General features: G+C 38.2%; 1 protein-coding gene across 3 annotated transcripts in view; it reads right to left on the reverse strand.

Moving 5' to 3' along the window:
* Positions 1-18,532, reverse strand: part of TENM3 (teneurin transmembrane protein 3) — a 532,144-nt gene that overhangs the window by 175,515 nt on the left and 338,097 nt on the right. For all 3 annotated transcript variants that reach the window (XM_055567454.1, XM_055567455.1, XM_055567456.1), the window contains exon 4: positions 14,909-15,146. In XM_055567454.1, the coding sequence (XP_055423429.1) occupies positions 14,909-15,146 (238 nt within the window). The remainder of the gene's footprint in view (positions 1-14,908; positions 15,147-18,532) is intronic.

An 18,532-nucleotide genomic window follows, 5' to 3' on the forward strand; every position in this document is an offset into this window, starting at 1 on the left:
AGGGACCAGACGGGGAGAAGCACCCCAGAAAACTGTGTTACAGTATCATTTAAAGCTGTGTGAGTGATTTCCTCAGGGGGCCACTGGGATGGAAGATAAAAGTCAACAAGAAAGTGTAACCACTGAATGAAATTTTAATAGATTAACTTCATAATTGGTTATCTTCACAGAAAAATAGTTTTTCCCCCCTTTCAATGCTTTATACAGTGTTAAAAACCTTTTGAGAGATGAGCAAACAAAGCAAATGATTAGAATGAAAAACAGAATAATAGCCAGTGTTCAGTTTCAATCCCTAAGGCACAGCTGAAACCTTCACTGGTGAGATACAGGCATCTGGAGAAACATTTCTATTGTCCACAGCCTGTTCCATCTAACTGGGAGAAAGGCTCTATTGCGTAGGAATTATTGATACTTTCTTCCTCTTCTTGCAGTCTCTGTTGAACAGAGAGAGTAATTTACATCAAGCTAAATGTGAACTGTTTAAATGTCTTGATGCCTTGCTTTTTATGTTTCTAGGCAAATCAATAAAAAAAAAAACTTACCCAGAATATAGATTGCTTGCTTCAAATTGGATGCTCTGATTTCAAAGACAATGCGCTGGTAAGAAGAAAGATTGGCTCTATTTGGCCAAATTTACAGCCTTTTCAGAATCCAAAGTTCTCACTTAAGAGCTCAAGAAATTTGAAGGTATAGGTTCTTTTTCCTTCTGGCAAAATATAACTTTCTAGATTTAAGAGGCTTATTAAAGGTCTCATAAGATTCCCTCAACTTCAAACGACTCTTCTGAAATGACATTTTCAGATTTAAAGCAAATGAATCCCATACTTGTGGATTAAATTTACGTGGTAATATAAGAAAGCTAAAATTAACTACTGAGTTCAGATAGTTTTAGTCACTTGATAATGCCGAAACAATGGATGGTTTCCCTGGAATTCATCTTAAGACAAAATATTAAAAAAAAATTTTTTTTAATATAAAAAATTTAATTACTGTATGTTGTCTTCCATATTGCCAATTACCCCTGACTTAATTACTTGTGGTCTATCATGGAGAGTATATATATTAAACATCGCACGAGTTAAAATAGCCCCAAATATTTGCCAGTATGTAAGAAATGATAAAACTGAAAGATGATATGAACTATTACCTAAGAACTTTGAACCTTAAAACCTGTGCTTCATTATTGAGCATTTTCACTATCAAATTCTGATTTTTCAATCTCAAGGCCAATTGGATTATCTGCTAAATATATTTTTAGCAATGTGTTTGTGACTGATTAAAAGACCTAAAAAAGCCGTTTATTGAAGTGATGGGCTTCAGGATAATGATCCAAGCAAATATAAATTTTGGGGGCCGCTATTAAACAGAAATCTAAAGAAAGCAAGTCCATTTAGAAAATTAGCTATCTCTATTCAAGGCTGGGTTCCTGTTAGTTTTCCTTACCTTTCAGGGACTGATGCTCAATAGATACCCAGAGATACCTGGGGAATTACTTACTGTTCTTAAATACCTAACTGTTTGGAAAGAATATCCATCAGTTGAGGATGAGGGCACTCAGGAGTTCTGTGAAGATTCCAGAACTAAGAGATTGTAGACGCTGCTATGAATTTTCATGGAGTAGCCCACCCACACTAACATCTGCATAAGACTGCATAGAGTATTCTGCAGTCACCCATCTTTCTCATGGAGCCTTCCATCAGATTGATTTTGGACTCACAGGTTTTGGTAGAACCTTGAGAATTTACATAGTCAAGGCTTAGGCCACCAACAGGTGCAGAAATGTGCTTTGAGACTATTACATACATCAAAGCAGTGGTTCTCAAACTTCAGCTTGCACCAGAATCCCTTGGAAGGCTTGTTAAGACATAGAAGGTCTGGGGTGGAACCCCAGCAGCTCATGCTTCTGGGTCCAGGGACCATACTTTTGAGAACCACTGCAGTAAAGGAACTGGTGTGTTAGTTTCTTAGCTTTGGTTTAGCTTCAAGACTCCCATCCAGGTTGTATAACAAAACAGAAAATCAACACAAAGACTCTTGCTTAAACAGTCACTGCTGCTAGCTCTCTTCAAGTAGTTTAGAGCAAATGGAATGTGTAGGACATGAGGCCTGATCCATCCGACCTCAGGATCCAAAGGCCTAACCATTTTTCACCGTATTATGTCATCTCACTCTTTATTTTTTACTTGCAACAACCTTTCCTTTACTGTTCTTCCCCTTCGATTTGACCTGTTTGTTAAGAAACTGGTTCCTGCGTCCTTTCTAATTTCATTGCCACTTTTAAATGCCTACCACGTTTATTGACTCTTACTTATCTCTAAATGAGACACTGGGGTCCATTCTACCCTGGTTCTTCTTTGTTACCCAGAGTATCTATATTATGTGCTTATCAGACATTCACCAACAAACCACCTTATTCCATTAGGACCTCTTTTTTAGAGAGTTCTTTCCTTTTTTCATTGAACTTAGTACTTGGATTTGTCAGTCATGTAGAAGGCTACCTGATAATCCATCTTGGGTATCTACAACTTCCCAAAAGGTTTCACTACTTTTGTTCATACAGATAATGCTATTTCTCCACTCGTAACCTTTCTGTCTTTATATATTCTCCTTTTTCCTCTAAATATTTTGCTTCCATGTTATTACCTGAATTAAAAGAAAGAGTTATCTCTACTCATTCTCTATTAGGAAATACTTCTGGAAAAATCAATTCTAAACATTTTAAAAGCACTGGATACACACACACACATACACACACACAAATCTAATCTCCTTACCTCCTTACACATCTGTCACTATGAGGCAAAAGAAACAAATGAGTATTTTCCTGTAGAACATTAGTTCTCCCTGACTTTTCCCCTTTGAAGCAGCTTAGGACCAAGCAGTGACAATCGGGGTGACTTTCCCAGCACTGACCATGGTGTGTGCACTACCACACATATCCTGACAAAGGTTGCAGAACTAGGAGCTTCTGAACCACGAAAACTACACAGTGAAAAAAAAATTCTCTCACTGAGGTTCAGAGGGAGCAGAATTCTAGTATATTTGAAAAAAAATCCTACATTGAATCCTCATTATTACAGTTGAAGATTTTTCTTTCATCCTTTAGATATTATTTTAGAACATGTTTTCAATGGTGAGTAAGAGAACCAGTGAAGAGTTATTTAACTGGTAGGAGGAAAGTAAAAAGTATTTGGAGAACTAGTTTTTAATTAACTTCTTCAACAACCACTGTGCTGAAGCAGCACTTGCCAAAAGGTAAAACAAAGAATAAAAAATTATCAAATGGGATATTAAAACTGAATAGGCTTGTCTCAAGGATTGATGAAAAGGTGAAACAGTTGAGAAAAAACAAAATTTGCCTACAGTGAATCAACGACAAACCTCAATATTTTTCACTTTGCATTTTGATAATTTAATTTTTGCTAATTTTGGGGACTTCTGGAGGTCCAGTGGCTAAGACTTTATGCTTCCGATACAGGGGGCCCGGGTTTGATGCCTGGTCAGGGAACCAGATCCCACATGCTGCAAATGAGAGTCTGCAAGCCACAACCAAAGAACCCAGTGCAGCGAAATGAATTAAAAGAATTGATTTCTGCTCATTTCTAAACAGAAGGAGTCTAGAAAAGGTGATGTGTGTTGGGTGTGTGGATAAATTTTCTAAGAACTGGTCAGGGCTTGTTCAAAATAGATGAATTATTTTGCTTCCGATGTAAAGGTATTATCACTATAAACAACTGAAAATATTTTATATTAAGTAATATATTGTGCAAAAAAGGAAATATTTTAAACTCCTACTAATTAAAATGCCTGTTCTTGTATTACCTTTAAATTAATTGTGGTATGCATTTAAAAAATATTTTAAATAAGAAAATTAAACCTCCTCCACGGGAGTAATCAGCATTAGAATGTAAATTACATATTTTGACATGAAAACAAAAGAACAAATGTGTCACGAGTCTAGCTGTGACACAGTGAGATAGTGAGACTGATAAACTACTTCATGCTGATAGCATGTTGTGGCCTCAAATCTATTACACTTTTGAATTGATGTGCTATTATCTTTGGACAGCTTTCACACTAGGAGGTGTTCCCAACAAGAAAAATGTCTTAAATGAAAAGTTTATAAACAAGATATATTTCGCTGCTATTACCTGAATTAATATGCACCATTAGCGGTTGACAAAAAGAGGATTGAGAGAAAAAATTGTTTTATGATATTTTACCAAAAAATTGCAATATGAATGTATTGATAACTGTACATTTTGGCAACTGCCCTTGTATCATCTGTAGTCATACTGAGTACACAAACATGTACTTGGTAAATACAGCATCATGTGTTAATTGATCTTTGAAAACCGGGAGGCAAAATTCTGGACAGTATGAAGGTGATTTGCGGGAAATGTACTTTAGTAACCTTTTTACTGTCTTACATTTACTTTTCAGTTTTAAATAAGGAGAGACATACAATGTAAACTTTAAGTATAATCACATTTGTAAAAAATACATAAGGCTATAATGGGAAGAAAAATATTTTTACTATGACTTGTTTTAACTTAAACATGTCTATAATCAAGTAACAAATCATCCTGCAGAGTTTGCTTGGGAGCACTAAGAACTGAACAACTAGATTAAATATGCACAATTTTTAAAACTATTATCAAAATGGCTAAAATAGCTTCTTAGTCTTTGATACATTTTAGCTGTTTTAATTGTGTAGCCATGATATCAAAGACCCAAACCTACATTAGATAGTTTCCTACATGTTTTAAGATATCAATTATACTACTGTTGGGAGTTATTACATACTAAATATATTAAAATTAAAATAGAAACAAAAAAGGAGATCTTAAAATTCCTATGTGCTATTTGAACAAGATTTAATCTATTTTATTAATTCATTTAATTATTGATGCCTTAAAATTGTTCAGCAAAGCTCTTTCTATAAATTTGAGAAGGAAGCGTGATCTATGAAAACAATAATTTCAGGTGTTGATGTAAGCTGATGAAGAATAAAAACGTTCCAGGGTTTTAAGAGATGTGGAAGGTATCCTCGTCAATCAAATGTGTGATGGAGAGCAAGAAGTATTTAATAAAACAGAACGGAAAGCGATCAGCCCAAAGAGTGGTGAGTGTTCTAAGGAAAGCTTATTGAGGCCCTATTGAAAGTGTGTAGGGTAAACATTATGTTATTTAAACTTCATAAAGTCCCCACTCCGTGTGTATTGTAAAATCTACTCTTTTTTTTGAGGCTGCATTGTGCAACCTGTGGGATCTTAGTTCCCCAAACAGGGATTGAACCCATGCCCCTGTGTTGGGAGTATGGAGTTTTAACCACTGGACTGCCAGGGAATTCCTAGGTAGTAGTATTTTAAGTGGCTCGGAATATGAGGTGAGATACTAAGAACTCATAAAGAGGGTCACAGCAGAATCAGAGGGGCTACCAAATAGAATGTATTAAACTTATTTGGCTAACTGTATGTTCAAGATTTTAATCTTACGGGCTAAAAAGAAAGCATTCTGAGAATGGGGTAACAGGACAACAGACTCAGGCTTGAAACGAGAGGAGAAGGAAATAAAATAGGCAAAAGTCAGTCAAGCCAAAATGAAGAAACACAGGAAAAGAAAAGCAATTGTCTTTGACAGGGCATTGTTCATTGGTGATGAAACCAGAGGATGAAACTTTAGAGAGAAAAAATCGTTTTAATTTTGGACAATGTATTCTAGAAAAAGATAAAATCAACATGAAGTGATGATGCTAAGTAGAGATAACACACACAGGTACATACTCTCGCAATCAAGGAAAGAGGACTGAAACATGTTTTCACAGACAATCTCAGTGAAGAGTAAAAGAATCTTTTAAAAAAAACTTCCAAAAACAGTTGCTGAGGAAGAAGAGAGGCACCTTACAATGAATAGGTCAAATACAGAAAAAAGGTAATGCCAAAATCACAGTCATTAGCTGTGACCAGAGTAACCGCACAGGTGACCTTTTACTTTGATCATGCTCAGAGAAGCGACTAGAAATGTGTTAGGAGTAATTAAGAATTCATTTCCCTAGGTATCGTGGAAATTAAGGTTATCATATATGAATATTTTATACAGATTGCTGGTTATCCAAAACCAGACATTATCAGAGTACACAGTATTTGCAATTGGAGGGAATTATGCTTTCAAAAAGTCATTTAAAGCCTTTAGCAAATGATTAATGCATACGTTCTTGGTATCTTAATTGCTATTAAAAAAAACTGGTTCACCTCAATTAAACAAAATAACACTCCTACTCTATTGTACAGTAACTTCATCATACTCAAAAGATACCTAAAGCTTTAAAAGCCTTAAAACACAACTGGGGTCTCGCTTCTGACTGATGTGAAGACAATGCATCTATCAAGGTTTTTATGGATTCATTCCAAACATTTATTACTTTAGTTAATTAAACGTTTCAGGGATATGAATAGTTGCCTTTCATTATAATTTGAAGATTTCTTTTTTCTTCTCAAGAACAAAATGAACAGACTTGGGGTTCCTATCTGCATAAATTTACCTTCTTTTTGCTGAATGACAGGAATAGTGAAAAACACAAGAGATTTTATTCTGGTAAAACTATGGTTTAGGCTTAGACTACCTCACACATAAAGATAAATTAGACATAAATACTCCAGTTAAAACATACGTTTCTCGTTTTTGGAGAGAAGAGAGCTACTTAATGATAAAAGATATCTGCTCAACTCTTAACCAATTAGGTTATCTTATCCTATGCAATGGTTGTTATTATCTGGTCAAATTAAAAAACATTTATGAAGCACCTATTATGTTCTAGAGGCTTTGCTTACATTATTTCATTTAATACAACATTTTTGAGGTGATATTATTATTGCATCGGAAACTGACCTCAGATTTAAATAATTTGTAGATTATTATATAGCTAGTTTAAATGATGGATCTAGGATTAAAAATCAGGTCTAACTGCAAAGCTTGTGTTTGTCTCATGATGCTAAACTGTGTTTTTATATATCTACTAGATCTTAAGGAATATATATCAATACGGCCTCCTGAGAGTCAAAATTTTAGAGTATGATTAGTCCACAGCCTACTTTCTCATTTTAATTATTGGCATGATGCCTGTTAAACAACCTAGTTGGGGCTATAGCATTACAACTGGTTAGTAGTAATTTCACATTTAAAAATTATGCTTTCACTTTCACTTATCTTAGTAATCATCTGTGAATCTTTATCTCATATTTTAGAATGAGGTCTCCTTTAATATAACAGAATGGTTTCAGAAACCAAATTATAATGCTACTGGAGAGACACAGAGGCCCATTGTTTGAGTAAATTCAGGATCAAATTTTCTCTTCAATATTTTTAGTTAATATGATTTACCTCTAACATCTGACATTTAAGAAATTAAATTTGAACTTTTTGGATAAAAAAGCCATTCAATACACCGATTTAATACGTGCCCCCTCTTGTTCTCTGGATATTGCAAGAAGAAAAGAAAGATGACTATTTTACATGTCATTCTAGGAATTACATATTTTGGAGGCCAACGGCAGTTTTTTTCTGGGAAGGGTTAAATATTTGCTACAAATTGGCAATAAAAACTAGAAAATCTCAAAGTAGGAATCACACATGTATTCAACTAATGGCTGCCTTCCTACTGCCTCTTTTACTTCCTCTCTGTGTTATTATTTACCTTATGTGTAAAATAATTTGAACTTAAAAAGGAACTTTACTCTTGGGAATAAAACTTCGTTGGGGTACCTATGCCTCTTTGCCAAGAACAGCCTCAGTTTATGCCTGTAGTTCCTGTGTCTCCTGTCGCTCTCACGCTGTCCTGGTTGGACGATAAATTATATGGTTATGATAGAACACAGGCATTGAGCTAAGAGTATAGCAGCTTCTGGAATTATCCTCCTCTCACTGAGATACATTTTTAAGCTACAAATGGATGAAATGTCCCAGGTCCTCAGCCTGCCTTTGTCTGTGGAAAAACTTTAGCCAAAGAATAAATTTAATCAGAGAAGTGAGAACATGCAGAAACAAAGGAAAACAGCCAAAGGAGACCAAATAATAACAGTTTAGTCATTAAACATAGTCAAGGACCTTTAGTTCCTCCTCGAGGGCTATAGATTATATGCGGAGCCATATCCTGTGAGCTGTCTTACAGATGCTGAAACCCTAACCATATGGAGAAGGTAATTACATGATGACCAGGCAGTAACCATGACATAAGCTGCCACAATTCTGAGAACTGGCTTCAAGGAAATGGAAACAAACCGCCCATGGAACTGAAGACTAACTGTACCTAAAATAATCAAGATGACGCTGACCAGCCCACTGATGACCAGCATCCAGATGCCTTTCAGAGATGACTCTGCTATTTCTGCATGCAGCCCCTCCCTCAGCCTGTAAAAGCTCTTGCCCATTGATGGTCAGGAGGAGGGGGACTTTGGACAGGAGACTGCCCTCCCCTCGGTGGCTGGCATCCAAAATAAAGCAAACTTTCCTTTCCACTAACCTGGCCTCTTCAATGGCTTTTGAATTGTGAGCAGCCAGACCCCACTTCTGGTTACATCGAGACAAGTCTTAAATACAAACACCTCCTAGCAAGCCTTCTTGTATCACACCTCGGTCCTCCCCTGTCTTTCTATGACTCTTACAACTGGACACACATATCCCTCTATGGGCCTTTTAGCAAATAACAAAAGTTATTAAAGACAAAGTATCTCAAGAGATCTTGGAATCCCTTTGATTTTGACTATTCACTAACATGCAATTTTAGATGAGTTTACAGGGTGTTTGTAAAAACAAACAAAACAAAAGAAAAATGGAGACAGTGAGACTCTCAAAAAATTTCTTAGCTGAGGCCCACATCCGATTTTGAAGTTTATGTTCTGGAACCTGAGCTTTTTCATTGTTACTTCTTGTTACCATATTTTGTGGTTTCCTCTTTTCCCACAGGTGTTCTTGGGTTTCCTCAAAATATATTGAACAGTTATACTCCAATAAAATATAGGATTAGAAAGGAAACAAAAAACTGCAATTAAAAAAAGGATATGGCATCAATTAGTAAAGTAAGTCAGTGGATCACCTTTCCAGTGAAATTTCACTTAAAGCTGTGTCTTTAATGAAGCAGGATCTTACTACTTACTACCTTGCTAAAGGTAGCTGGTTATCAGCTTGTAGGTGGAAGTACAATTTTTCAACTGGGAAGGCTTTCCCCTGGCACTGAACAGCCAGTACGTGTGTTGCTGCCTAGATTTCTAATAGCCAAGGCCAACTCAGACCTGGTTGTCTTTCCTTTTCCTTAGAACCATTTAAAGTAAAGACAAAAGGGGGGGGGGAAGGAAAATATCTTACTTTAGTACATCATACATCTGTTTACATATTTTTTAAAAAAGATATACCCATTGATTTCCCATTAAAGCAGCCTAAGATATCTCAATATTTAAATTAAAATTGCAGTAATAAAAAGGTAACTGAATATGCGTTTTCATACATTAATAATTAGCAAAACATTACTGAGCTACAAAGTAAAAAGCTATGGGAACATAACTAACGAGCTATCCATGCCAAAGTAGACTTCATAATAAAACAAGACTTTAATAAATCTTTTATTAAATAGCTACCTATGAGCCACTTGGTTAACATCTAATAGGTAACTACTAAGCTACTTAATTCACATATATAAATGAGGAACTTGCAGGCAATTAACTTTACAATTGCTGAGGGTCAGGCTTCTCAGGGAGTGTCTCTGTACCGCACCTTTAAGTACCACTGCTATCCGGAGTCCAGTGCAAGCTTTTCTTCAGCTGCTCTATATTCTGGTAGCAGCTATTATTATGTACTGAGGCAGCTGAAGTACAAAATAAACAAAGGATGAGCTACAGGCTATCAGATGCCCTAAAAATGAATTATATAAAAGACAAGAAATACTGAGCTCCAAGGAAAAGAGTCGTCAGAAAAATTCTAAGCAAGTATTGGTGTTCTATCCACGCCCAGATTGTTATTTCTAGGTGATGATAACATAAGAAGAATATACTCATAAATGGCAAATAATTGTTTGCATCTTGATATGACTCTATATCTGAAAACTCACTGGAGATGGGAGACCAGAGCTATTCTGTTTATTGGGTAGAAATGTACAGGACCCAATACTATTGATTGTCCCCAGCAGCAGCAAATGTTAAATTCATTAGCAAAAGGAAAGAAACACTTTTACAGAAGCAAGAATCTGCTGGTGGGAAAAAATACTTTTTAATAAATCAACATGAAAGCTATACTGAAACAGACAGGACATATCTTTTATGTCTTCTGTATCAAGTTTAGATGTGAATTACTGAGATTTTAATGGATTATTACATGCCACTTGTTGCCAACTATTATCACGATATGCTGAAAGGAGAAAAGGGGAAGAGACAAAGAGAAAAAAATAGAGGTTCTTAATCTACACAGAACTGAATTTTAATCTTTATAGCTAATATCTTTTAAATGACAGTTTCAGGAAAATGACAATCAGTAAGATAAGTCTTACTTATCATAAGTAGCAATAATTGCCAAAGATGAAACTCTACACTAGATTTTAAAATAGTTAAAGGCAGACACAAGTCTGGATGAAGTTGTTAATATAGTTGAAACTGAGAATCATACTCAATAGGGAACCTTAACTAAAAAAGGAAAAATCAATGATAAATAAGCCTGGTTCTTCACCTCAAGAGTTCCAACCAAGTGAGACTATTAAAGAAACCACAGTGGCACTGTGGCAGCATGGTGTGAAATTTCCTCACCACTGCTTAGGCTGATTCACCGAGTGCCTGCAAGTGGAAATGCCATTTCTTTTGATCAGTAATATTATAAGGTGTGAACATTGGAAAAGGAGAAAGGAGAAACGAACAAAACTCTACCACAGATTAAAATAGTTTAGCATGATGTACAGTGTCTAGATTCATTATACTTTCTATATATATGTGTGAGAATATCAACTAGCAGATTTTCTTCCTTTGTCAATTCATAAAACTATAAAATGTAATTCCGTTGATGGTTCATGAGTAGTACTGCTTTGAAATGGAATTTCAAATGGCACAGCTTTGAAATTGCTCTGAGAGTGATTTCTTATATGGTCTGAATTTGGAGAAATCAGTTACAATTTCACATATAGTCACCATGGGTTCTCTTCTAAAGAGCCACTTTCTTTGCTCACTCACCAACAACAAATATTCATTAGCACAATATGAGGAATAACAAGAACACGCCGTACATTTCCCTCCAATGATCCCAAATATCTGCACTTCAAATTAAGCCTTCAGGACTTCCCTGGAGGTCAGGGATTAAGAGCCTGTCTGCCAATGCAAGGGACATGGGTTCAGTCCCTCATCCAGGGAGATCTCACATGCCACACAGCAACTAAGCCCGCGCGTTGCAACTGCTGAGCCGGTGCTCTCGAGCCCAGGAGCTGCAATGACTGAGGCTCATGCTCCAGAGGCTGTGCTCTGCAACAAGAGAAGCCACAGCAACTGAGACGCTCACGCACTACAACTGGAAAAAGCCCGAGCACAGCAACCAAGTACAGCGTAGCCAAAAATAAACTAATTAACTGAAAAAAAAAAAAAAAAGGATATGGCTTCAAGGAATACCATCTTTCCTATCACCAGTTTTTGAGGCTTTTGTGCTAACTACCACATCCCCCCCAATTAAATGCATTTCTGATGACCTAACTTGGCACATTTCATAAATATTTGTCAAGACACTTATTGTCAACTACATTGCAATTATCCATATTCAATTTGATGTCTCAGCTGGAAAATTACTTTTTTCCTAATACATTTTTTTTTCCAAATGACAACATTGATTAGTTGTTTAGTGTGTGCTAATTAATGACACTGGGTAAATTTAAATGACACTGTGCTAATAAACTCAGGAAGAAAAAAATCTGTGCACATGACTCTTTGTCTTTAAGTGAAGAAATCTGCTGCTTGCCTACTTCTTCTGTACTCTCTCTTCCTAATTGCTCCAAGAACAGTGCTCAATAATACAAAATAAATAATAAAACCCAGTTACTCTTGGCTGACACTATAGACAAAAAGGGTTCTTCTTAACCTGTTCTTAGTTCAAGAGTAAAAAGAAAAAAAAACCAGAAAGATTTGTATTGTTGACAACTACCTGTGAGCACCTCCTGCTTACTCATCCTCAGGGTAGAACTGCTTTAGGTCACACAATTAATGGCAAAAAACAGCAGTTTATTCACTGAGACCCACTTTTTCATTCAGGACCTAATGTAAATGCTGACTTTTAGCACTTCCCTGGTAGTCCAGTGGCTAAGAATCTGCATGCCAACGCAGGGGACACAGGTTCATCCCCGCTCCGGGAAGATCCCACATGCCTCGGAGCAACTGAGCCTGAGAGACACGACTATTGAGCATCGACTATTGAGCTGATGCTCGAGAGCCCAGGAGCCACAGCTATTTAACCCACATGCAGCAACTCCTGAAGCCCACACGCCCTGGAGCCAGTGTTCTGCAACAAGAGATGCCACTGCGATGAGGAGCCCGGGCACCACAACTAGAGAAAGCCCTGGGACAACAACCAGTTTCCAGTGTGAACAAATAAATAAGTAAATAACTATTTGTTTGTTTTTTAAAGCTGACTTTAGCCAGGGTCTCCACAGGGCAGGGCACTTAGGGGAACATTCTCCCAGGAGGTTCAGCATCCTCTGGTTTCTGGCTTTATGTGGAGATGAATCTTTTTCTCTGAAGCTACGAGAAGCTTCAGGGAAGGCAGGGAAGAAATAAACACTAGCAGGAGTTTTAGGGGAACGGTGCTGCAAAGCCGCCAGTAGGAGACCCATGAGGTAGGACACCACAGCCTTGCTTTGCGATACATAGCTCTAAGGAGATGCTGGCTGTTGAGGTCCAGACCAAAGGAAGAAGATAAGGTTTTCTGTATTTGGAGATATTTAAAAATGAAATGGATTAGCTCAAAATAGCTCTGGCTGGTCTATATTCTTGTGTGAGCAGGTTGCTAACTGCGGGCCAAGCTGTGCTAGAACTCGTAATTGTTAAGAACCTCAGGGAAACATCAGCATGTGCTAGAGAAAAAGCACCAAGCTGGCGAAGCTTCTGGAAGGGGAGACTGAGAGGGGCCCCCGGGCCATGGTGTAGAGATGGGGCAAAACGGCTTTGTGGAATTACACATTCCCAACTGCACGATGACTACCAGAGGAAGGGAGTTTCAGGAACAGAAGTTCAGTTCATCATAAGGAAGCTTTTCCTAATAGCATGGTCTAGGCATGAATCGGAGAAGGCAATGGCACCCCACTCCAGTACTCTTGCCTGGAAAATCCCATGGATGGAGGAGCCTAGTAGGCTGCAGTCCATGGGGTCGCTAACAGTCAGACACGACTGAGCAACTTCACTTTCACTTTTCACTTTCATGCATTGGAGAAGGAAATGGCAACCCACTCCAGTGTTCTTGTCTGGAGAATCCCAGGGACGGGGGAGCCTGGTGGGCTTCCATCTATGGGGTCGCACAGAGTCGGACACGACTGAAGCGACTTAGCAGCAGCAGCAGCAGGCATGAATGGAAATAAAGCTGGAAGGAACTTGAAACCTCCCTCACATTGCAAAAAACTAAAATATCCGTAGCAAATGGTCATCTGACTTATGCTGAATTATCATCTGTGAGAGTCCACGATGATTTTAGGATGCAATAGACAAAATGGAGCCTGTGAGAATCAGAGGCATCTAGATCCCAGCAGATGCACAATATAATCACTGCATTCTGGGACTGAGAATAATCACCCTTATATCTCTATCCCTTTTTTCCCATATGCCTGAGAATCTGAAGATAAGAAAATTAATGGTAGCAAGGAGAAGTTTCACTGAAGCCCTTTTTACTTATCTCTCATAGACTACAAAGTGTGAAAAGGATGGCCAAGTGTATTGCCCCACCAACCAAAAGAGCACCAATAATGTGGCCCTGTTTCTAAGAGAAGACCAACAGTGTGGAGAAAAGGAAACCCTCCTACACTGTTGGTAAACTGGTATAGCCACTATGGAAAACCAGTATGGAGGCTCCTTAACAAACTAAATATAGAACTACCATATGATCCAGCAATCCCACTACGGGGCATATACCCTGAGAAGACCATAACTCTGTAATGATGCACGCTGGTGTTCACTGCAGTGCTATTTATAATAGCCACCTAAATGTCCACTGACAGATGAATGGATAAAGAAGATGTGGTACATACATAAAAAGGAATATTACTCAGCCATAGAAAGGAATGCAATTGGGTATTTGTAGTGATGTAGCTGGACCTAGAGTATGTCATACAGAGTGAAGTCTGAAAGAGAAAAGCAAATATCGTATATTAACTCATATATGCAGAATCTAGAAAAATGGTACAGATGATCCTACCCACAGAGCAGGTACAGAGAGGCGGACACAGAGAATGGATATGGACGTAATGGGGGAAGACAAGGGAGGGATGAATTGGGACATCAGGACTGACATATATACACTACCGTGTGTAAACCAGACAGCAAGTGGGAACCTGCTCTGTAGCACAGGGAGCTCAGCTTGGTGCTCCGTGGTGGCCTAGCGGGCTGGGTGGGGGTGGGCAGCAGGAAGGCTCAACAGGGAGGGGATATATACATACACACATACATATGCCTGAGGTACTTCACTCAGCAGAAGCTAACACAACAGTGTAAAGCAACTGTACCCCAATTTTTTTAAAAAAGTAAATCTCTCTTACTGAGGAAAGGGTTGGACCAGCGTATCTTTCCATTTCAAATGCTAAAAAAAATACAGTTTGTTGACTGCTGTCAAACATGCGTTCTCCACGAAGGTACACTGTGTGGTCCTAACAGTCAAATCCTCCACAAGCCTCCCCTTCAGGACTCACCTGCTTTCCAGTGGTACATTACTGCCAAGGACCCAGCTGTCCTGCAGCTGGACGGACTCGGGTGTGGTTTGCAGCTCGGCGGGCAAAGCAGCCGGCGGGGCCGGGCTCTGGTTCCTTCTATTGGTCAGGGAGTTCCTATTGAGAGAAGTGATGGATGGATGATGCTGTGCGGAGTGCTGCTTATGGGAAGGTGGCAAAGGCTGTAGGGTGGACTGGCCTTGGTTGTTTGCAGGTTGCTCTGAAAAAAAGAAAAGGAAACTCATTATATATAAGTGTATGTGTACATACACATTTATACACACTACCAATTTCTTGGGGATCCACCACAGATCCATTAGCATTAAAAACGGCATAGAAATCCATTACCTAATATATTTGCATATTATTCTATTAGGCGGGTGTTCAGTGACATTCTCTAAGAGCAAGTTTACCCTTGATACGCAAAGTTCTAATTAATCTACAACAGATGGTAAAATTGCTTTTGGTTTTAATTTGTTTCAGATTTTTTTTTCATCTGGTTTTATTAACACCTACAGAAAACAGCATCTGACAGCTCCCCTAATGCGCCTTTACATTTAAGCTTTTTTTTTTTTTTTAACAAACCAACCCTGAAATGAAATGGGTAATTTCAGTAGAACACAAAGGTTTTGGAAATGCATATAATCCCTATAATTATTTAATGGAGTTTTTTTAAGCTTTATTTAACTGCAATAAATTATTACAAGCTCGTTGCTAAACAGTAGTCGACTACTGTAGTTTAGTGCATTTCAAATAAGGCAGATCTGCACTGTGATCTACTAATAGACGCTAAGTATTCTTTAGCAGAAGGTCACTCTGTGAAGCAGATGTTGTTTCATGGATATTTAACAGACTGAATCACAGCTGATTACAACGTCAGAAGACTCATATACTTAATGACCGTTACATCCATTAGAACACACACAGAACAGATTTTCCAATTTCACAGTGTGCAGTAGAAGTACATTTTGGAGTAAGTCATAGGTGACCACAGTGACTCATGTCACTATGTCAGGGGTACGAATATTTTGTTTCGAACCAGAATCCTAGTGGATCCAGAGGCTTAAGTCCCTCAAGCTAATAAGCCATAAGTTAAAATGCACAAATGAATGCAACATCTGAGACCCATGTCTCAATCTCATTACCTAGCTTTGGACATGCCAGAATTCACAAACACTACATTTCAGCCAACAGACAGATGACTCCTTAATTTAATGCTAAACTTATTATGGTTCCGCGCACACAAGATGTCAATTTTTGACTAAATGCAGTTCAAAGTGCAATATAATTTTGAAGTGATGTATTAAATCATGCTATTAATATAAATGCATGTATTAAAAGAGAATAGGAAACGCAGGGACTATCTTTCATCTACAATGTGAACTCCAGCAGTGATTGCTAAGCCAAATAACACAGTCAAACATTATAATTCTGGTTGCATGGAATGAATACATGACATGTTAATAGTGTGAATATATATTATCAAACCTCTTTACAGGGTATGCAATTAAAATAACTCCTCCCATAGTATATAATATTAGTAATCACTGCATGTTTCCAGTGGTCCCTAATAATCATACCCCAATATCATACCATTTAACAACTAATAATTTCTTACTCTTGAAATGAAGGACAGAAATCACACCTAAATCCATGAAACAGAGCTGCTTCCTCGCAGTCTTCTTGAAGATTCCCACACTAGCAACTACAGAAATCTTACTTGGCCCATTGGTGTGCTGCTCATGAAAAACTATGGGTGTTCAAATATCAGTTAAAGTGAATCAGCCTTTGAAGGAATGGCAGGGTTACAATACAAATATGGTTGTAATCAGGTGAGAAAAAGAAACGGACATTTTAAAATTCATGACGATTTACCATTCAGGTAGGTGGTGCTAGTGGTAAGGAACCCGCCTGCCAATGCGGGAGATGTAAAAGAGACCTGGGTTTGATCCCTGGGTCAGGAAGATCCCCTGGAGCAGGGTACAGCAACCCACTGCAGTCTTCTTGCCTGAAGAATCCCATGGATAGAGGAGCCTGGCGGGCTACGGTCCATGGGGTCACAGAGAGTTGGACATGACTGAAGGGACTTAGCATGCCCGTAAGCAGTCATTTAATTAATTAGCTTTGCTGTTACTAGATAGGTGTGTATGATCAGAATGGCTACAGAGGTCTTCAAGGAACATTTCAAGAAAATGCTTATAGGATGATATAATAAGCTACAGTTATGAGGGCCTAAACTAGGTTGGCCTCGTAATGAAAAGAGAAAAAAGAAACATCTTGAAAAGAAAAATATTAAGATTGTGCCTAAAAAGAAGTAGAGGAATGAGGCAAATGACTCCATGTTTTTAAGTACAGCTTCACGAAAGAATGGAATTATATTATAGATGGGTTACACAGAATAAATGATACATCAGCTATTATACTATGCTGAGAAAGAGCTATGTAGTAGAGGTCAGGATAACAAAGTGACTTCCTAACTCTGTCAGGTGTCGTGATAGTGAGTCTCCGTCTCCTCATCTGTATTGTGGGAAATAATACTGCCCCACCTCAGATATGCAGATGACACCACTCGTACGGAAGAAAGTGAAGAGGAACTAAAAAGCCTCTTGATGAAAGTGAAAGTGGAGAGTGAAAAAGTTGGCTTAAAGCTCAACATTCAGAAAACGAAGATCATGGCATCTGGTTCCATCACTTCATGGGAAGTAGATGGGGAAACAGTGGAAACAGTGGCAGATTTTATTTTTGGGGGTTCCAAAATCACTGCAGATGGTGACTGTAGCCATGAAATTAAAGGATGTTTACTCCTTGGGAGGAAAGTTATGACCAACCTAGATAGCATATTCAAAAGCAGAGACATTACTTTGCCAACAAAGGTCCATCTAGTCAAGGCTATGGTTTTTCCAGTGGTCATGTATGGATGTGAGAGTTGGACTGTGAAGAAAGCTGAGGGCTGAAGAATTGATGCTTTTGAACTGTGGTGTTGGAGAAGACTCTTGAGAGTCCCTTGGACTGCAAGGAGGTCCAACCAGTTCATCCTAAAGGAGATCAGCCCTGGGATTTCTTTGGAAGGACTGACGCTAAAGTTGAAACTCCAGTACTTTGCCATCTCATGCGAAGAGTTGACTTATTGGAAAAGACCCTGATGCTGGGAGGGATTGGGGGCAGGAGGAGAAGGGGATGACAGAGGATGAGATGGCTGGATGGCATCACCGACTCAATGGACGTGAGTTTGAGTGAACTCCGGGAGTTGGTGATGGACAGGGAGGCCTGGCGTGCTGCAATTTGTGGGGTCGCAAAGAGTCAGACACGACTGAGCGACTGAACTGAACTGAACTGAACCGAGGTATTAGTACCATCTAAGAATTCAGTTAAATGCACGTATTCGTCCACTTATGCACACACTTAGTCATTCATCCCACAGACATTTATCAAGCTTTTATATTTCAAGGATCTGCTAAACCAGTAACAGGTAAAAGCACTGTGTGAATGGTAAATTATCATAAATATTGTTATTGAAACATGAAAAGATTTAAGATCTATTATCATCATATATTTCAATATGTTGAATTTAACATTCTTATTCTTTTTTAATTTGAAAAGAATTTT

Source organism: Bubalus kerabau, chromosome 2 (assembly GCF_029407905.1).
Source record: "Bubalus kerabau isolate K-KA32 ecotype Philippines breed swamp buffalo chromosome 2, PCC_UOA_SB_1v2, whole genome shotgun sequence".
NCBI lineage: Eukaryota > Metazoa > Chordata > Mammalia > Artiodactyla > Bovidae > Bubalus > Bubalus kerabau.